The 22,076-nt window shown below is 37.9% G+C and overlaps 2 protein-coding genes across 7 annotated transcripts in view; both read right to left on the reverse strand.

Annotated features, from left to right (window-relative positions):
• Positions 1-290, reverse strand: part of LOC5577268 (elongation of very long chain fatty acids protein 6) — a 138,184-nt gene extending 137,894 nt beyond the window's left edge. The window contains exon 1 of one of the 5 annotated variants that reach the window (XM_021843286.1): positions 140-290. The gene's annotated coding sequence lies outside the window, so the exon portion shown is untranslated. Of the gene's footprint in view, positions 1-4; positions 24-78 lie in introns of those variants that run through there. The other 4 variants (XM_021843290.1, XM_021843294.1, XM_021843287.1 and 1 more) reach the window with 4 other exon arrangements.
• A 1,899-nt stretch (positions 291-2,189) lies between these two features.
• LOC5577270 (guanine nucleotide-binding protein G(f) subunit alpha) lies at positions 2,190-17,377 on the reverse strand. Of its 2 annotated transcripts, none has more exons than XM_021843295.1 (5): positions 17,151-17,377; positions 11,527-11,822; positions 3,515-3,781; positions 2,932-3,451; positions 2,190-2,442 (listed from the first exon to the last, which is right to left on the reverse strand). In XM_021843295.1, the coding sequence occupies exons 2-5, from the start codon at positions 11,721-11,723 to the stop codon at positions 2,275-2,277; spliced, it is 1,152 nt and encodes a 383-aa protein (XP_021698987.1). In that variant the 5' UTR covers positions 11,724-11,822; positions 17,151-17,377; the 3' UTR covers positions 2,190-2,274. The 2 variants fall into 2 exon arrangements, with proteins under 2 accessions (XP_021698987.1, XP_021698988.1); XM_021843296.1 differs by lacking the exon at positions 17,151-17,377 and adding an exon at positions 11,888-11,906.
• Positions 17,378-22,076: the final 4,699 nt, after the last annotated feature.

Raw genomic sequence — 22,076 nt, forward strand, 5'->3', positions numbered from 1 at the left:
TTACACGAATCCGGTCAATATTTTTCCTCCACTACCAAGGGAAAGTGATTATTCGTATGCGGCGTCGGAATAATGTACCGTAAATCGACCCGGCGTCAGATTCACTCCAAAAACACTGCACTTTGCACAAAAAGAATACCTTTCACTGACAAGGACACAGCTGCAGAAAATACAAATGCCGAAATCGCGAGTTTCCAGCGAATGTGGCTCCGGGCGTGATCGCACACTTTCGCACAAAACACCAAACTTTCGCAAAGTGACAGATGATTGCCTTTTTCTCAACCCGGTGCTAGGCAGCCATGTTTTTTAGGTCGGCATAAAACTCAAGAACAACAACGTAAAGTGGCGTAATCATATCAGGGAAATTTTTCTCCGATTTTTTAATGTGTTCCACGCTAATCACACCAACTCAAATTACTTTGCTGTACTGCAAACGAATAGTTAGTAACCGTTTGTTTGTGCCAATATAACTGTTGTTGAAAGAAAAGATTTTTTTTCTGCATAAAAGATTACGCCTTTCTCGAATGTTAGTCCTTAAACGACTATTTGTTTACAAATATTGAGCTGTCAGTGGGAACCACTTTCCAGTGGGAACCAAAGATGGTTGCTCGTTATTTTCCAATGGGGTAGTATGGGCGGTGTCAGGAGGCTGCTTTTTCTGTCTGCCTGCTCTCCTGCTCGAGTTTCATTCGACGTCACACAACAATGTGATATAGAAAAGGTGTGGAGATAGTCGATGTGTGCTTGTGTTAGTGTTATAAAATCAAAACAAACATTAAGTAAAAGGGGAGTGACGTCATACAGTTTCATCATCCCGTCAGCTAGTACGAAACACTTCATATTGTGGAACTATTCAAAAGCAGAACTGAAAAAAATCTGCATCACAAACGCCTTGATGTAAATTTTTTGAAAGTTTATTCAGGACCTTAATCATTGAATATCTGTATTCCTGAGAAATATGCGAGTTAAAAAACTTTTACAATTATAGAGACTTTCAGCACTACGGCCATAAACTTGTTAGCTCACACAAAGTATTCGTGAAAAGTGGAATAATTCCAGCACTTCCATCAGTTCCGTAAGGTCCTTGTTTTCCATGCCTCTATTCCCTTCGTTCAAGATTTCGTCCTACAATAAAACAATAGTTAGAACTCAATTGAATATTAATTACCTGAAGTGCCATCTTTGCGTGCTGCATTTTTTCATGTTTTTGTTTGAATAACAGCACAGAACAACCTTGGTAACAGAAGGGTTGCTAGCAACGAATCCCAAGAAACGTTCGATAACAAACTGTATGACGTCACACATAGTCAATATGCAAAGGGTTGCTGCGTTAAAACACAAGCGGTGCACTAACACATTCAAACATATGTGTATTACACAAAAGCATCTCCTCACCTCTATTACAGCACATTGGTCACACAAATCGGAGCGAGTTGTATTTTTCTCTCGATTTTCCCTTCGGGCTTTCGCGATTAGGTCTCACCTGAGAGAGACTCGCGAAGAGGAAAAATATCAACGTCATATGCAGCCCAGATTCCGCTGTCACGAAACGTCAAATGCAGCCAGTCGTTTTTGTGGCGGAAAAAGTAAAAAGTATTGTATTCAAAATAAACTATTATTCAAAACCTCAGTCAGTGGAGCAGTTTTCCGAAGATGCTGATAAATCTAAACACAATACTGATTTATTTATAATGTCTGCTACGTTTGCTGGCATTAAATTTCACTCAAAACGCCGTTAATGCTTCGTTGTGATGCAAACGCAATAGTTTTTGGCTGAGATGGTCATGTGAGAGTTTGGACGGCTTGCACAAGATTGATATAAATACTGAGTGGAATAGGAAAAAAACTCAGCAATCGCAGAAAAAGAAGACCGTCTCCGCGAGTCTCGTCTCAGGGTCTCACAAACACCAATGCAAATCTTGCAATAGTGTCGAACTTGGCACGCTAGTCCGTCGTTGTTTACACTTTTCATTCATGATAGCGTGCATGGTTTAGTGTACTCAGACTGAACATACCAACACTCGTAACAAAACTTTACTGAGGGGTTTGCTCTTTGGCGCCTCACTGGCATCCAATTAGAAGCCGGCTTTTTTATGGCACGAGCATCGGTTCTCTTTCCTCTCAGAGAAGTTCTCAGAAAGCATGTGCGGGAACAAGGGAGAGTGACATCTGGTAGTCAATTTACTAGATTTGAATGATGCTCTATCAAACGGAAATTTATTAATAATTCAGATTATTTTTAAATAAATTTGTAACTTTAATTAATAAATATTATCACAAAATTCCTACATTGTGGAGGTTGCGTGCTAGAATTATGTTATGTACGTCATTGAAAACCATACGCACATTGTTGGTGTCCGTGGCCACTGTGAAGTGGTAATAGCAGGTTCGTTTCCTTTGCACCAAAAGCGATGTCCTTCGAGGGGTTTCGTTTGTAATGTCCTGGAAATAAAAGATGAAGGTTTAAATTATTCGCTGTTTGTATGAAATTGATTTAGGGATTTAGTTTGTTGCATAGTCAATGATTATTTGAAAAATGAAAAATCGGTTTTAGTACTATACCTAAGTCACAGACAACTTAAGTACTAAATTTAATTTTTCATTTATTTATAAATATTCCACTTTATAGCTCGAAAATTTATTATCAAAATGTTAATGATAACCTTATTATTTTTTTATGGTAGATATAGTTGCCTAACATAGAACACTTAGTTTTAAGAAATGAATGTTATGTTTTAAACGATACTAAGAATTGCATTTAAGTAAAATCATGCACCCTTGGCTGAGAGGTAAGAAGGCATAGCAAAAATTTGAAACGATTGTTTGAAGCGGGCTCAATGAAAACTTCTTCAGTGTTGCCTCTGTTTGTCTGTAGGTCAGATTTCTATGAACTGATAATGATAAATACAAAGTTGAAAAATAAATACTCACAATCAATTTTGACTTGATAAAACACCTGGTACGTGTTAACTCGTCGCACAAGTTATCACTGTCTGTCGCTTTTACGTACTCCTCATATTCAGGAAAGTAATCTTTTATCGATTTTCCCGAAAGAATTTTCTGCTCCAAAATATCCTGCTTGTTGAGAAACACAATCAAGCCCGTTTCCGCAAGAAATCGATTATGCCACACGCCTCTGAACAGCTCGAATGCCTCCACCAATCGATTCTGCTTGGGATCTTCACGTAACGTTTGATCGAAACTACCACACGCGATCATGAACAGAACTGCTTCGATACCTTCGAACACTTGCATCCATTTGGTGCGATGACTACGCTGACCACCTACGTCGAACATCCGAAACTCCTGAGAACCACCTCCAAGTGATTTGGGCAGTTTGATATGAAAGCTTACTTCCTGTATTCCGGTCGTTCTTTTGCGGCAGTTGAGAATATCCGAGTTTGAAGGTATGTAACCTGGCATTGAGATTTTCTCGATTCTGTCTAAAAAGCTGTTTTTGGAAAAATTACAATTAAAGAATATTATTCTTATGTATTTAATGGCTTGTACTTACTATTTTGCACTATCAATCAGCTGAAACTCGTTCGAACGCTTGAAACACATCTTTACTGCGCTATCGGCCCACACCGTTCGGACTCGTTGAACGTATTCCATACTCAAGAACCACGGTGCGTTCTTACCCATTTTTAAAAGCTCCTTCGCGCATCGACAGTTTTCTTTCGAGTCAAACTGCAGGTTCATTAAAACTACTTGTTGAATCAATTCGTAGATCGATTCGTGAATATTTTCGATTATATCATGCAGCCTATCCAAACGTTCGCTGAAAAAAAGAAACCATATATGATTATCTACACTCAGCTTATTATAATTTGCCATTTTGTCATAAATATTTTTTAATTACCACGGACAAATACACTCAGAAAAATTTCCCTTTACACACTTAAATTTGGAAATCGACCTCGGTAAACGGATTTGCCGAGAAGCCAACAGCTAATATCTAGACATAATATGTATTAAAAATATCAGAACTGACCATAAACCATCTTTTTACATTGAGAATCGCGTTGGTCCACCAGAACCAGTTTTGACCACACTTTGGATTTTTTATGGGAGTACATATCCAAATTAGGAAACCCCGGGCTAAATTAGGTGTAAGGCGGTTGAACTTTGAAGAAAAATGAATAACTTCTTTCATTGCTCAATAAAGTTGTACGATTAAATGAATGTAGTGGTCCCGGCAAACTTCGTTTTGCCATCAAGAAGGTTGTTGAAAAACGCTATGGATCGTCCCATGTAAAATGACAGTTCCGTTCACTCTCGTTTTGCCCTACTTTTTCAGTGAATATCCTGCAATGTTTATACAGGGTGTCCGCAAATTATCCGTACAAACTTTGAAGAGATGGCTCTATACAATCAAGCATAATAAATTCAATATTCTTGAATGGTTTTAAACATTGGCTTATTATATTCTTAAGAAGTAAGTTTGACACTTTTCCGATTTCAAATAATTGCACAACCAACCCAAATGTATTGCGGTGTCTTAAAGGGAGCTGTTTTCCGAGCTTTATGACGGAAAAGAAATGTCCATACAACTCACTGGATTTGCACCGTACAATTTTCTATTTCCAGTCTAACTTGAAGCCACTTACCTGTAGATTACTTCAAACAATAGTAGGACATTTGGATTCATCTCTTTTAGGTTTTAGGGATAACACATCTCTAGTATGACTAGCGGCCCTCAGGAAAAACGTTTCCGAAAAATTTTAATTTTCCTATCTCAGTAACAAGCAATTATTTCGAAATTTTTTAAAGTTGTATTTTGTGTATATATTATAAAAGGTACATGGACATTGATTTTTCATTGTTTTCAATGCGAGGTCATCTTTCTAATATTTTGCTGTTCGGATAATTTGCGGACACCCTGTACATACAAACACATCGGAACCCTTGAGGAACAAAACGGAGAAATTATCATTCAAGTACTTTGACCCGTTCGGAAGCCATATCGTGACATACAAACACCATTCAATTTTTATTCATATAGAAGATGTGGTCTACTGAACCCGAAATGATTCATGCTTCTTCTTCTTCTTCTTCTTCTTCTTCTTCTTCTTCTTCTTCTTCTTCTTCTTCTTCTTCTTCTTCTTCTTCTTCTTCTTCTTCTTCTTCTTCTTCTTCTTCTTCTTCTTCTTCTTCAACTTTATTGGGATTACAAGAGAAATTTACCACCACATTGTTTTAGTTACATTGTAAGTAAAGTTGGTCAAACAAAATCTCATCCAATTATATATTGGATTCTCTTAAAATCATAGAGCAGGAACTTGACATTATTAACTTTGGTAGAATCCTTGACATGAATAAACAATTTGCGACATAATTCCTACAATTTTGGGAAGAACATTCACATAGTTCAAGCATGGATTCTGACGGAATTATGAGCAAGAAACATATTATAGCAAGATTGTGACAGAATCCTAAGCAAAACTCTTGAACCCGGATGATAAATAAAAAATAAAAATAAATCTTGGGCAGCATTCTCACATAATCCAGGACATGGTTCTGTCAAAATTCTGGAAGGACTTTCAGGAGCCCTTAGGGATATGTGGTGGAATTATGAGTCGTTTTTTTTTTTAATAAAGTTCTTGAACTTTTTTCTCGTAAAGTCCAGGGTTAGATTCTTTGAAGAGCTGAATAAGGTGAGCACAATTCTCACAAAATCCTCGGTGGGAGGCTCAGCAACTAATTTCTTCAATTTCAAGTGTCTGACTTTTGTTCGATTTTACGCAAATGGGTGTACAAAACTACAAACAATTTGGCCCGCCAATAAATACTGCTTCTGAGTTTTGGTCGGCGGTTTAAAAAAAATGTGCAGGCCTGGTTTAAAGCGTGATCTCAATTTTCTCAAATATGGTAGTCGAGAGCTGTCAAAACGTATGGAAAATAATGAAAAACGTGAATTACAATAAATTAGGAAACTGGATCGGAAAAGTAGTGATTAGCAATCAAGCGTAATTTGAATACATAACTTTTTGTGTTTAGTTCATGTTGCATGGTGCTTTCTTTGCTTCAGGATTTCGTTTAACTACCACTAAAAAAGAGCCATCTATTGCCTTTTCAGTTTTGAATATCGCCCTATTTCGGGTGTTAAGCAAAACGGGAACATTAAGCAAATGCTTATTTTAAAACTATAAAATGGCAGTACGGCAGTACTAGTTAATTACCCCCGGTTTCCATGTTTTATATTAATACTAGTGGTCCCGGCAAACTTCGTCTTGCCATCAAGTAGGCTGTTGAAAAACGCCATGGAACGCCCCGTGCAAAATGGAAGTTCCGTTCACTCCTGTTTTTTCAACTTTCGCGTTAAATATCCTTTGCTTTTTGTATACACAAACACGTCGGAACACTTCAGGAACATAACTATGGAAGAATTTTCAAAATCCGTTAGCCCGTTCTCAAGCCATTTCGTGACATACAAACATCATTCCATTTTTATTTATATAGATGACGTGCTGCATTCATTCATGGTAATACAAATTTTAAGCAATGTAGATAATGTTGATGAAATATGCGTATTCACAGATAATAAGGGAGTGTCCATTTAGCCCTGTTTGTTCATTATGCCGCTAATCCCCCTATCTCTGTTTGTTGGTTATTTGACAAAAATAGTTCATTTCGTGATTGTTTTACAGAGTACTCAAGGAATTCTTCAAAGATTTTTTTATAAGCACACCTTCAAGAATTCAAATAGGATTTCTAGGAATAACTTGCTGAAAAAAAAAATCAATAATGTTTTAAGAGACTATCTTTGATTAATTCCTGCAAGACATCCTCAGTCCCCAGTCTTCCCGAAAGTCATCCTAGGGTTTCCTCCAAGATTTTCGACCAGAACTTAAATAATCAAAACCATTTACTTTTCCTCCTATGATTTTTGTTAAATTGTTGTTCAGGATTTCTCAAGAATTACTCCTGAGATTCTTCCTCATTTTGATTAAGAAATTCCTCAATATATTCCTTCAAAAATTTCCCGGAGAAGTTTTTATATAATTTATTTAGAATTTCTTGTAGGATTTTTCCAAGATTTTTTTAATGAAATTGCATAGAAAAATGTTCATAAATAATTGAAATACGAGATTCGATCCAAAAGATTTTTATAAATAAAATATGAATTAATCACTAATAAAATGCTTATGTCAAATACATGTTGAACTCTTGTCGGAAAGACTTCTTGTGTAATGAATTCCGATGCAAAAAAAGGAAAAATTCTCAAGATAAAAAAAAAACGTTAAAATATTTAGTGAAAAACTCATAAACGTAACCCTGGATAATATGCCGCAGGATTTCAAAAGGGATCTCTGAGAAACATCGGCAGAAATCTTTGGAAAAAATAATGTAGGAATAATCGGAAAATTTTACAGGAATATTTTCTATAACATTTTCTAGTGTACAACCCTGTATAAATTTTCGAACAATCCGTGGGCAATTTACTAGAGAAATTTCTTAATAAAACTTTGAAAACCTACAGACTGGTGCAATCACTGGACGTGGAATAAATTCCTGAAGAAATTCTATGGATAATCCGCCGAAATGGCTGATTTTATTGAGGAATTCAGAGAAATATTCTTAATAGATTTTTTTCGATTATTCTTTGAACAATTTGGATTACTTATTGATGAAAAAAATAGCAGGTTTTCATAGCTAGATCGAACGAGCTCTTTTTTGACGTTGGATAACGTCTTGACTGTTAATAACATACTAACGACCAGATAGATTTTCGAGATTCTTGCACCACAATCGATTGGAAATCTTTCTACGAATCTACTCCAATAATGAAAACTATTGATCAGTGTTGGGAATGGTAATAGTAGTAGGCTTGAGTTTTGCGAAAATCACGTGGCTCTCCTAATACAGTAGTTCATAATTGTGAATCTCATCAAATAGCCTGTTGGGTACATGAATTTTCTAAATCAGGAGTGTCATTGAAGGCTGCAAATGCGGGAAATGCAACGGGAAATAGAACATTTTTCTACAGTAGTTTTGGGTTGCCCTTAGCAACGGGTGTTTTGCTATTTTCAAGGCACTTTGCCTACAGCAGCGACACGCGTGAGTTTCACTGGCTCCGGTGACTGTGATTCGCTACGCTTGCCTACTGTAGTGTGAATCTCAGAACTTTTCCCAACTCTGCTATTGATTTTCATGACTAAACTATTGATAAATGGGTAAATATCGAAGCATGTCTTATTTCCCATATAAAAGCACATTATTCTTGCTGTTGACATGACATTGTACCGTAAAACGGGGTAACTTTGATAGTTTTTTTTAAATGAAAACTTGAATATTTATGCATGCTAATTCAAAGAATTATAATTTATTTTTTTTAAAACAAGTAGGGTGCCGGTGCCATTAGTGGACTACCTAAGCTATAAAAAATCATAACAAAATAACGAAAAGCCTTAGCAGAGATCTTTTGGCGTCAACAGAAAGATTTCAACCTCTACTATATGGGAAAAATATAAAAAGAGTGATAAAACTAATTTTTTAACATAAAATCGCTTGAGCCACTATTGGTACACGTGTTCCAGTAGTTGCGCTAGTGCTCCAGTAGTAGACGTTTGGGAATTAAACAAGGAATTTTAAACAAAAAGGAATATTTTTACACAGGTTTAACATTTTTCCCTTCGAACAGCAACTAATATCTTTCGAATGATGCATTAAGAACATCTCTGGGACTTTTCTTCATTTTTATACATCCATTTTAAAAACTGCTTCCATCTGTTGATCCACTACTGGAACACGACGGCAACTATTGGTGCAAGGGAGCAAATTTTTTGCGTAAACTTAATTATTTATATGACTTTTTGATGAAATAAAAAGCTGAAATTTGGCAAATCGACAAAACTAGAGGCGATATATCCACCAAAAATAGCACATGTCGTTTTTATCAAAACATGTACGTTTTATTCCATAGTCCAATCTACTAGTACATTACAACCATTGGTACCGGCACCCTACTGGTATCCTAACTATCAATTGCAGTTGATAGATTGCCAAGAGATTTATTCCGAATGGATACATTATTTTTCAAATAAAGGAAAGTCGGTTTTCTGTTTTGGGGTAACTTTGATAATGGAGTAGAAATCGAACAAAATTGAATGCATTACGGAACATTCATAGGGCGTTGCATACCTCTAGGCGTTTAACGCTATATGGAAATTTCTGACTTAGATTACAAAAATGGTCCCAGATTGTAAAAAAATGATTTTCGCTAAGAGATTTGAGACCGAATTCATGTTCTACTATAACTAGGCTGTCAAGGATAAGTGACGAACTCATTGACTTCATGAAATAGTGATCGTAGAACAGATTGTTTGTAAGCGTTTTAAAAATGCTAAAATCTTATAAATTTTTAATATTTGCGTATAAATCGTCAAATGTACTGGATTCCAAAGAAAATAGCTTTGACATGAAATGTCATACTTATACTCTTTACTTTTGCATTTGTTTTGCTTAACTGATGAACAGAAAGATTTCGTTTAGTATGTTGTGGGTCTCGCACTATCAAAGTTACCCGCATTATCAAAGTTACCCCGTTTTACGGTACCGTAATTTCGGGTGAAATTGATTATTTTCATATTTTTTCTTATGTGTTTTCAATAATGTTAAAAATGCCAAACAACTGAATGCAGGAAAACATGTACGACGGCCCCCTCCCCTCTCCGTAACACTTCTTGTATGAAAAAAAAAATAAAATTTTTGTATGAGCCGTAAGGCTTAGACCTACTTTCCTTCGCCCACTAGAACGTTACGTAATTTGTGGACGACGCCTTCCCGTAGAATATTTTTTCTCCGTTTAAATTGACTTCCACATGTATTTCAAACACATTTTTTTATATGATTTTCTGGAATAATTCCTTTACGAATTTCTTCAGCCTTACAATAAACCACTTTTTAGAAAGAATACTATTTGGATATCCTTGAGTAATATTTGAAGAAATAGCTTGAAGGACCACATCTTTACTGTACGGCAAATCCTCCAAAAATGTAGTGAATATCAGGTCCCAACGCATCACCTTATGTCGATTTCAAGTCGGTATACGACAGTATCGACCGCGTAGAGCTATGGACGAGAACAGCTTTCCGCGGCTATAAAGCAAAGCCATGCTGAAGGTGTTTGGGTTCGGTTCCCGGTCGGTGGCAACATTGGCAAAGAAAGCACTCAGTTAATAACTGTGGAAGTGCTCATTGAACACTAAGCAGAGCAGCAAGCTCTGTCCCAGTGAGGACGTTAATGCCAAGAAGAAGAAGAAGAACAGCTTTCCCGGGAAGCTCACAAGACTAATTAGAGAAATTATGGAAGGTGTGCAAACTTGTGAGAGATACGATGTTCACAAGATCCAGTCAATTTGTTTGTTTCGCGGATGATATGGACATTGTAGGCCGAACATTTGAAAAGGTGCCAGACCTGTACACTCGCCTAGGATATTTCTTCATCCTGCCTTCATTGCCACGAACCATGTAATGTGGCGTGAAACTGTTGGTTCAGTATTATCTGTTTAGATGTTAACTAAATATTTGAATTAAGCTAAAAAAAAAACTAAAAGAATCTCAAAAATAAATCAGATATCAGCCTTGGACTACCGAAAGAGCTCCTGGAGTAAATTCTAGAGGAATCCATCTAAGTCTCCCTTCATAAATCTTTGGAGTTATTTCTGGGAGCATTTCTGGGAGAATCTCTGGAATCCCTGAAGACGTCTAAGAATGTAAAAATCAGAGGAATCTCAGAATGTACAAATCAGTGAACATATATTTAAGGAATGTCAGAGTAGAAATTTCTGAAACAATTTCTTGTGTCGAAAGGATAACAAACTCCTTGAATTTAATTTTTAAATAATGAATGAATGAAATAACGAAAGAGAAAATAGTTCAAAGTGGAAAATTTCGGAGTAATTTTTAAATAGATTGCGGGTGTATTTCCCAAACGATTAACTAATAGCACTTCTTGAAAGCATTTTTATGAAGAACGTCCGGGTATTTTTTAAAGAATCCCTGAAACAATCTGAGAAAAAGCTGGAATGTTTAGAAAAATCCATTGAGGAATTCCTACAAAAAATATGGAAGTATACTTGTATATCTGAAGGAATATTGAAAATATCTGAAGAAATGTTGAGAATCCTTCGAATTGTCAAGAGTGTTTATTGGCGTATTTTTTATGGAGTTGACTGCCGGGAACAATCTTAAAGAAACTCATGTTTCTGGCTATGTTAATGTATGTAATTTATACTCAAGAATTTCCTTTTTGAATGTAATTCCATTGTTTTCGAGTACAAAATTCAAAGCAAAATTTTGTCCAAATAAAAAGCTTCATACTTTTTGTGAGAAGGTATTTTACACCTACTACTATTTCAAAGCACAATATTTTCACATACTCTCCAAATCTCCCTAAAACTTCACTAACTTATGTACAAATTTGGTGTGAAGATAAAAGTTGTAAGTTTCTAAACATTGAACTAAAACATCACTTTTCGTAATCTATCACAAATAAAATATCAAAATTGCCACAAAACTCACTCGAAACTGAATCCATTCTGAACGTGCAGGATTTTCATCTGCTTGATGATGGTTGTCTTCCCGGATTCGCCAGCGCCTAGGAGCAAAATTTTCACCGAGTTCGCAAACTTCTGATTGATCTGCGTTAGTCTTTTTTCGAGATGTTTTCTTCGCGCTATTTCCTCCGAAGGACGGCGAAAACAGTCCTTCAACAGCATGGCTCTCGGACCACCACTACACTTTTGGCTTCAACGCGACCTTAGAACTTGACCTCCAGCCGCTGAATGGCCAACAAAGAACGTCCGCAAGGAAGCTACCTAAAAATATAAGAATCGAATGTGTAATTAGTTTGATTGGTTTCCGATTGACGGTACGGTCGTACTTCACACGGGTAGCCTTTTATCAAATACTGGCGACCAAGAAATGTCGATCTTAAGATATCGCATTGGGTACATGTGCTAAGCATGACGTTATCACTATATTTAACAAAGGTTTCTGCCAGCATGACTCGCATGAACAGTGTCTAGTGGACTTATAAAGTTTGTCTGATTGAACTATAAACTAGTACATATCTACAAAGTAAATCCGCACGTTCGTGGTCACATTCTACCAGACTTCGCACAAGACCACGATAAAACTTTATTGACCTATTTCAAGTGTGTTGTCTAATATCCCATATGAACAGTATTACGTACTTATTACGTTACAGTAGATACTATAAAAGCTGTATAATTACATAAACTTCACATAGTCTCATTCTAGTACACATATGGGTCATTCTATACCAAGTGTTCACAGCACGTGTAGGTAATCGACCATCACCGATTTCAACCAAATTTAGGTAAAAATTTATATTTAATTAATTTAAATTAATATTTAATATTCATTAGCCCTCTAATCCCGGACCTACCCTTTTATTTTTCAATCGACTCTAGTGCTCAGAGACAAATAAGCTTTATGAAATGCGGTTTCATCACGATCGATGGGATGAGTTAGACTTCCTGCGAGTGGGATTTTCAAACCGGAAATGCAGATCAGGACATGTTTTCAACCGGAACTAAGTGTTCCCAGAGCCGTAGCGTTGCCTCATGGCGCCCTTGGCAAACCTCCATTTGTGCGCCCCCTAGTCAAAGTGAAAACTCAAAAAACTTTGTTTGTCTTTGAATGGAACAAGTTTACGTTAAATATATTGAAAAAAAAAATCCTAGAGGTTTCGTTTTGAAAGAGTATCATGCTGAATCTCACGACTTTACTAAAATTTGAAGTTTATGAAACTGTTCGTAAAAAGCTAACATACCTTGTATAAAAGAACCGTCTGGTGATATTATCAAGATAATTTTTAGACGAAATTCCAAAATTTGAATGCATGTTTATAAAAAAACCGCAGATAGTGCTTGATACATAAGACAATTAGTTTGAGGTTTTAGTGAAATGCAATGAGCAAAAGCATATAATTTGTTAGAGGCTCCAAAAACGTTAATTAAAGGAATCTTATTTATATTATTGAATCATTAATTTTTGCGTAGTTTTGAAGATTGTTTCTATAGTTTTCCGTAGAAATCGGCAGTTGATCCTGTCAATAAAATTGTCAGCACAAATTTATTCATCTAAAAACATTGAGGCTCTAAAAATTTCCCTATGTTCTTACTTTTTATTAGTATCACTAAAATTCATCCAAGTCAATTTTTAAATTATCTCCAAGGACTTATTAGAGAACATTAATAATTTGAGAACATTTGTTGGGCAGAACCAGAAGGATATTTGTAAATTATTTAAAGTTTTATTTATTTATTTATTTATAAGTTTATTCGTAATAAAACCATCTTGGGACGGACCTGGTTAGAACACACGCCTCTCACGCCGAGGACCTGGGATCGAATCCCATCCCCGAGATAGTCACTAAAAATTTCAGTGACGATTTCCTTCGGAAGGGAAGTAAAGCCGTTGGTCCCGAGATGAACTAGCCCGGGGCTAAAAATCTCGTTAATAAAGATAGAAAAAAAAAATAAACCATCTTTGCTCAAAACTTATTTCTTAGCCAAATATAAGAAGACTTTACCTGATAATACTACCATTACTAAGAGCCTGAAATACTCACGTTTTCTTATGTCATGGATTGTGCGAGAATCCGCTCCTTAAATCTGCGGGATCCTGCTGAGCATCTTGTAATCAAACTTTCCAAAATTTTGTAAAAATCTTACACAAGATAATGTAAGATTTCTGCTCATTATTTTATAACAAAAAAAAATCTTCCCAGAATTTGCGTTTAGGATTGCATGAAATTTATGCTCAAGGCTCTTTGAATATATTTTAAAGAATTTTGTTGATATGATGATACAATAAAACTGTGTTTGAAAACCTATCTAAGCTAACTAAGTGATTATCGACCTTCTCAAAGTTTGAAGAAATGTAGTTTTACCAATAAACAGTATAGAAAGCGTAATTGCGGAAGGATCTAGTGTGATCAAATTAATATAATTGATAAAAACTACTAGCCCATTCTCATTTTAAATATCAATCGAACATCACAAATCAGATTCATTTGTAAAACAGTTTTCACGGCTATTAGAGCTCACAAAAGAAGAGCGTTGAAGCCTAACTGCTTAAATTTTGGAATTTGGAAGTAAATTTAAAAAAAAATAATATATATAAATTTATTTATATTTATAATTTCAAGTACTTCTAAAAAGACTCTTCAACTTATGAATTCTGTAATATGTAAACAGGGATGTCAGGTTGTTTTTTTTTCAAAAATTTTGATGGTTTTAGAAATTTCAACTAGAAAAGACTGGGTGTCCTATGTATTGTATGGAAAACCTTAGAATGTCACTATAAATTTGTATCTAGATCTTCCAGATTTTTGTAAAATGTAGACTTCAAAATCTGGAATATTCCAGACAAATCTGGAAGTTTGGTAACGCTGCTTTTGAAATGAACCTAGTTTCTCTTAAATTTTTCACTGATATGTTTTCCATTTGTTTTCCGTTGGATATGTTTGTCCCAAAATGTTGCCATGTGCTCATTTTGGCGCCCCCTGACGGCTGGCGCCCTTGGCGGGTGCCAACCTGGCCAACCGCACGCTACGGCACTGAGTGTTCCCTAATCAAATTTGTTTATACCTTTAGCAACGAAACCAATATTTAGGGTTAACCCAATAACCACCCCCGTGGGTTAACCCACTGGGAATATTTTTTCAACTGTTTACTAGCATTGTTGAACACAATTGAAGTTATGTAAGTCTTCACCACCAAACGATACGGCAGCCAATGATATTCTTCCTCTTTAGTTTACTATCTTATTGATGATAAACTACACGACGCGACCGTTCCCAGACAGACAGTTTTTCCTGTGAAATAACGTTCTTCAAGCGAACTTTTGAAAATCCAAAAACATTAAAATCCCTTTGAGTGCCGGTAAATCGTTTCCCTCGAATCATCGTTAACGCGCGTATGACTAACGGTCTTCGAAGTGCATTGCATTGCAGGATGATGGGGACGCATTTCTTGGCGAAGATTCATTCGTTGAAATTTCAGCGAAGGGACGCCACGCCCTTGAAAACACACTTAGCGTCGTGTTTCGAGTGTTCCGCTCTGTTATCAATGGATATTGGAATGAGGTTTAAAGGCATCCATTGCGCTTAAGCAGTGGTGATTCCCCACGTTGTGTGGGGATTTTGTGGACACAAAGCAACTAGAACGGATGTATAAGAATGTAAACACATAATTAAGGCTAAGAACCCTAAGAACATTAAGTTGTTCTAGAAGAGGACAATGGGCGACCTCTGGCGATTTTTCTTTGCAAAAGAAAGTTTTCCCATAGTAAATCCCATACGAACACTGAACGGCTGGCGCTGAAATATAGTTTCTCCGATCGAGCTGAAATTTTGCACAGTTGGTATAGGACCTAAATGCAATCCAAAAAGTGGACTGGAGCGAGAATCCAATTTTTTCATATACCTAACCGTGTCCCAGGCTACTGTACATCTTTTGTCTATGATCTATGTTCAAATGTAGAAAAAAAAAATTAAGGTAAATATATAGACGAAAAGACGTAACGCTTTGGACAATTTGCTTCAGAATCCGTAGCCCACTTCACACTATCATCACAGACAAACAGATATAACAAAACATTAATACATCATACCGCGATCATTGACGCATAAGGCTAAACATACTGAATTTCACCTTACGGAAACCAGCAAAGACAAATAGACATAACCCTTAAAACATTTTTTTCTCAAAATCAACCCCCCACTTCACACCATCATCATCTGGCGAGCAAATAGAAATAATAAACCATAGAAGAATAATGTCGCTGGTGTTCCCTTTTTTCTCTCTCAGAAATATGTTGGGTACATAAGTGTCAAACTGCATACATTTTCGCGTTGACATTTATAGCCCCGCCTATCTCCGCCAGCAAAAGATATTCCTACTGCGACGACAGCGACATTCTTCTTCTATGGTTTATTACTTCTATTGGTGAGCATGTTGCACGAAATACTGTTTCAGCACTGCATAGGCCTAATCACAAGACGTTTCAAATCAGCTGATCGGGAAGCTCGTTGACAGTTCTTCTATGGAGATGACAGTCCCGTGTTAGCACCGGTCCACCACCGGTGTAAACAAATGCATAGACGGACCTGTCACATGAAAAGGCCTATATGGCGGTAGTGTGAAACGTCAAACTCGAAGAAAAACGAAGCGCGCGCCTCTGGTTGTGAGATTTAGAACAAAGCGATTTTAAAAAGATCGTTCAATGTTTGTCGATGAAAATTTCTACAGTGTTACGTTTGTTTGTCTGTGTTTATGTTGTTCATCCTCTTCATGAAAAGAAGGCTGATACATAACATAAAGGCAAAAAACTTTTTTTTTTCAAGCAGACTCGTTTGCTTTGTCTTGAAGGGTTTTCCAAGACCTACCACAGACAAACAGACGTAACACTGAAGAGATTTTCATCGACAACACATTGAACGATCTTTTTTTAAATCGCTATGTTCTAAATCTCACAACCAGAGGCGCACGCATAGTTTTTCTTCGAGTTTGACGTTTCACACTACCGCCATCTGCAGTGCTTATTGCACAAAACAGTTTTTCGTGCAACATGCTCACCAGATGATGATAGTGTAAATTGGACGATGGATTTTAATGGAATTTGTTCTAAGTGTTACGTCTGTTTATTTGTGGACCTACTGTGCTCACTATTTGCAATATTTTCTCCGAATAACAGTAGCAAAATTGTTTACTTTCACTGGCAGAAATTATTTTTATTTCGATAAATATCATGGAAATATTTCTCTGTTCGTTCGTTTCAATTTTCTCAATGAACCACGCGGTCTTCTCTTGAAGAAAGAAACAGTCTTTTTAAATCCCTTTCTAATTCTTTTTTTCTGCGATATTGCTTCTGACGCTTAATTCAAAATAAATTCGAATTTAAGTTGTAATGACCAATCACAATGTGCGAACAACCCCAATCTAATCACTAGACCACTAATTCGCCTTTTTGGACTTATAGGGCCAGTGAAGTGCATGTCCGCTCTATGATATGATTAGCACGCAGGACGAATTTGAGTGCCATTTGATTACTTGAAACGTGTTGAAGATCATAATAGAAAAATCATATTGTTGTTCATACTTAGAAGTACTTACCAGTTTGCAGAGATTACATTGAGTATCTACCAAGCTTAAAGCGATAGCTTTTTTGTTAGAACCAAATCCACAATCACCAGAACCCCAATAATGAATAATGCAACTTTCTTCCCTCTGTTTTCTACGAATCAGAACTCAATTACATTCGAGCGACCAAATAACACTGCTATCGATGCCAGACAAACTATCTCCTCACAATGAATTGTCTTATCGGAAACCACCGTTTATTATATGTAGTCAGTCGATCCACTCCCTCGCGATAATCAGCTCATCATAATCGTTGTTGACGCTTCTTTTTGATTCTCATTAGATAACCCGCATGCACTTATCGGTTCCCCAGTTGCCTTATAACTGCCAATCTTGTCTTATCTAGGGTGAGGTATGGTAAGATGTGTTCAAAAGGGATACACAGTACCTATCGATAGAATGGCATCAACACTTCATACAGAATATTGTAACATTTCAAAAAGTTCAAAATGACATGCGGCGGAAAGGTACAACCGCGGTTTTTCTCCCTTATTACCTCATTCTTATGGGAGATAACATTGAGGTGTTTCATCAAACGCTGTTGTTTCTTTTCTGGACCTTTCTCCGCGTGGAATATTGGTCAAACGCGCGTTTTTGGAAAGTGTACATCAACCGCGTGGTGTATCATATCCAGCGGACCATTCAATGTTTTTTCCACGATAATGTGTTAACAGAAGTAGCACAGACAAACATACGTAACACTTAGAAGTTCTACCTTTTGCGAATCACTATCGGTTGATAATATTTGCTAATGCTTTATTCCGCAAAGAAGGGTGCTGTAGCGGAATCAAAGTGGACTGTATTCGAAATTCGGCTCAATACGGAAGAGAAAAATAAAACGCGGCCATCCGCTTGAGCTTCTCTACTAATAACTAATTTTATTTGGACTTCAGTGGTATGTGTAACATAAATGTGTTATGCACTGAACGAAATGCATTTTTAAAACATCCTCCGCCGTTGAAATCCTTGAATTTCAAAAGTCATCTGGCTTGTCATCTTCTGTAACTATTGGAAGCACACAAATGTACTTCACCGCACGCTTGATGATGGAAGTTTTTTGTTCGCAAAGTGACCACCCTTGGAGGGCCGTCTTCACCTGGATGTATACGACCGAGGCTCCACTGCAAAGGATGCAGATTGTCATCTGCAACTAACACCAGAGCTCCAATCTTGAAAGTTGTTGTCTTGAAGTCACATTGTCGTCGCTGCAGTTCATGTAGATAGTCAACAGACCAAGTTTGCCAAAATTCGAATTCAGTGTTGCTTCAATCTGGCAAACGACAGCTTGTGTCCAGCAAGAATAATAGAAATATAAGTAGTAGAACGCTAGTGGCGCTGTTTTCAAAAAATAGAATTATTTTATTAATACTTACTATTTAAGTTTTTGATTGTTTGTTTAGAGCCATGTTGTAGAGAATATTTTATTATGGTTGAAAAAAAAAAAATGATTTGACGCTTATAGACCCTTGCGACATTGGCCTTCTACGGCTAATGCTTCTACTGCTAGAATGGGCCGCAAGTGGTGTTTTACCCAGTGCTGAGTCTGGTAATAGTAGTAGGCTTGAATTTCGAGAAACTACACACTTAAATTATTTTACGGATTCCTGTAAAAACTCAACAGCTGAACAGTTCGGTGAAATAAATTAACGGAGTACGGTAAATTTTTACAGTATTCGGTGAAAAATCACCGGAATCCGTGAAATTTCGACGGAATTACGGTGTTTTATTTCACCGAACTGTTCAGCTGTTGAGATTACGGTGAAATTCACCGTATGAGCTTAGTGTGTAACGTGGTCTTCCCAGTACAGTAGTTCAAAAACTCGAATCTCATCAAGTAACCTTTGTTGGGTGCATGAATTTTCTAAATCGTTAGTGTCATTGAAGGCTCTAAATGTGGGAAATAGAACATTTTTCTACAGTAGTTTTGGGTTGCCCTTAGCAACGGGTGTTTTGCCATTCTCAAGGCTGTTTGCCTACAGCAGCGATGGGCGTGAGATTCACTGGCTTCGCTGACTGTGATTCGCTTTGCTTGGCTACTGTAAAATGAATTTCAGATTTTTTCCCAACCCTGATTTTGGGTGTAAGTTCAAAGGCAGGTGCATTCGTGCATTATGTCTATGTACACGTCTTCAGATGAAAATCCTGTAGTTGCTGTTTCGTCATACGTATCAAATTGCCAGAATCGTTGCAGTAATTTGCCGACGTCCTCCTCGGTGACCAAGGTACATAGTGCTCGGCCCACGTTGGTGTGACTGGACGGGACCACTCCGCTCACTAGCCAGCCCAAATGTGTTTCCTGCACAGCTGGTAGGTGATCTCCCACATCCAACTGCCCATGTTTCAATAACTTGAAGAAAAGTCCGGAGCCAATTAAAACGTCTACCGGACCCGGTACGTTAAACGTTGGATCTGCTAACTCGAGTCCAGTCGGAAAATTCAACTGCTGAGCGTCAAAACCAGTCATTGGGAGATCGCTTGTAATCTTCTTCGCAACTAACAGTTCGAGACAAGGGGATTAATACTCGCTTCCCTGGACTTCAGTCGGCCGTGTACCTTGAACTGAATGAACATTTCGTTTCCACCAATACCGGAAATTTTGTAGTTCGTTCGCTTCCTTTCAGGCCCAGTTTGCTTGCAAATTCCTCGGTGATGAAGTGCTTATGTGATGCTGAATCCAGTACTGCTCTACATGGAACCAGCTTCCTTCCAGCTCCGTAAACCAGCACGACTGCAGTTGCTAGTAGTGTATCCTGTTCACTTTTCAAGTTCGTACACAGCACCGATCCTGGAATATTGTCTGGGGTTGATGACGATGTCGGTACAGTTGAACCGGCATTCGGTTTCGGAGCTTATCAGCGATATTCGCCTTTTTAAATTGTTCGCACTTCCACAGCTCATGGTAGGATTTACAACGCGAGCACTTTCCTGTAATCGTCACCAGACTCCAGTGATGGAAAGTGGCGAACATTTCTTCTGAACTGGAACAAAAACAAAACCAAACGCTCCCGAGCATCAGAGCGCTGGTTTACTCGCATCTGTCGGCTCCCGAGTAACTGAAGCTAAAAGTGATTCGCGAACGTGATCTTAGTTGTTCAGTCATATTGTGCTTTTGGGAAAAAGCTGCTTCCCCTCCGAGATTTATGGTTTCCAAGGGCTTTTGACTACAAACTAGTAGTTTACTGTCGATATGATGGTTATACAATTAATTTGCCTGTCAAAACCATAATAAATCACACCTTGCTCGGTTACTCACGAGTAAACGCTTCCGAGCTTGTTGCTACTCCTTTTGACATGTTCTCCCGAGCAGACGGGTGCGGACTCACACCTAGCCAGTTCACGAGTCTGTGATGTTTGTTATGCGTTGGTGTACACTCGTGAGCTGCTTCGTGATGCGAACTTTTCCAGCACTGCCAGACTCTGGGCTTTCATATCGTGTTTCCCTGAGGCACGAACCGGTTTCACGGCTTCCGCAACGGGCTTGCTGCTTCGGCTTATCTTCTCGTAAACTCGGCACCTTTCCTTCAGAAAATCCATCGTAGAGTCGTAATCATGCAGTTTCTGGTTTCCTTTATTCAGCTCCCATGCTTTGCGCGTTTCGATATCCATTTTCTTCGCCAAAACGTTTAGCAGCATCATCTCGCCTAATCCATCGACTGGTAGCTCTAAGTTCTTCAAACCGTCGACTTTCCTAGTGCATGTGTCGATGATCTTGCGCAATCCTACCGCACTATCCTTGTTCATGACTGGCAGACTGAAAATGGCATCGATGTGCTTATCGATGATTACCTGTTTGTCTTCATACCTTTCGCGCAACGTATCCCATGCAGCCCCGTAGTCGTTGTTATTGATTATATCTTGATCAATAACTCCTGCTACAGAGCCCACCAGACCGTTGCGCAGGTGGTATAGCTTGATCGCAGGCGCTTCTTGCTCGTATCTGGCCATTACGTTTGTGAACATGTTCTTGAAGGCGAACCAGTTCTCGTAGTTGCCATCGAAAGTTGGCAAAGGGGCTTTCAATGGCGAAACGTACGGCACAGCTCCTGGATGGTTCTCAACTGGTGCAGCTTCTTTTTTGACAGCCGCTTCCAACAGCGTCGTAAGCTTCACGAATAGCTGACTGTATGGACCTGTGCACGGGTTCACTATTTGACGTTTTAGCGGTGCCGTATTATTTACGTGACCATGGCAACGAGTGAATTCGGCACCGCTCAAACGTCAAATTAGTGAACTCGTGCATTGATCCATGGACCAATGCACGAGTTCACTAATTTGACTTTTGAGCGGTGCCAAATTCACTTGTTACCATGGCCACATAAATAACACGGCACCGCTCAAACGTCAAATAATGAACTCGTGCATTGGTCCATAGCGTCTCGAAATTAATGAAGTTCATTTCTTCTTCACAACGCACTTCATCGGGGACACAAAGCTCGTATGGACCAATGCACGAGTTCACTAATTTGACGTTTGAGCGGTGCCGAATTCACTAGTTGCCATGGTCACGTAAATAACACGGCACCGCTAGAACGTCAAATAGTGAACTCGTGCATCGGTCCATAGCTGATTCTGGAAGTAACAGTAATCGGCGTATGCTGTCTCCTCTAACTTGTGCTGCAGGTGTAGAAAATGTTTGTTCTCCGCATTCTCCGGAACCGCAGTGAGCGCACCTTGCACCCGAAGTAATCGCATTTTCGCCGATTCTTTTTTCAGCAACAACACTCTTAGTTCTTCACCGATTCTTCTTCGTTCTTCTCTCTGTTTTTGTTGGTTTAACTGTTCACTTATCGAACAACTTCCCACGGTCAGAGTAGAATCAAGATCTACATCACCGGGCTCCTGCGCTTTCTTCTTATTTTTGCCTTTCGCAGACATGTTGTTTTCACATTCAATGTTCTC

The sequence above is a fragment of the Aedes aegypti genome, chromosome 2, assembly GCF_002204515.2.
Source record: "Aedes aegypti strain LVP_AGWG chromosome 2, AaegL5.0 Primary Assembly, whole genome shotgun sequence".
NCBI classification, from domain to species: domain Eukaryota; kingdom Metazoa; phylum Arthropoda; class Insecta; order Diptera; family Culicidae; genus Aedes; species Aedes aegypti.

Coding starts and splice junctions, on each gene's coding strand:
- LOC5577270 (XM_021843295.1), bottom strand. CDS start 11,723: ATGCTGTTGAAGGACTGTTTTCGCCGTCCTTCGGAGGAAATAGCGCGA. Junction 3,452..3,514: donor CTGATTGATAGTGCAAAATA/GTAAGTACAAGC, acceptor TTCCAAAAACAG/CTTTTTAGACAGAATCGAGA. Junction 2,443..2,931: donor TTATCAAGTCAAAATTGATT/GTGAGTATTTAT, acceptor TTTTATTTCCAG/GACATTACAAACGAAACCCC.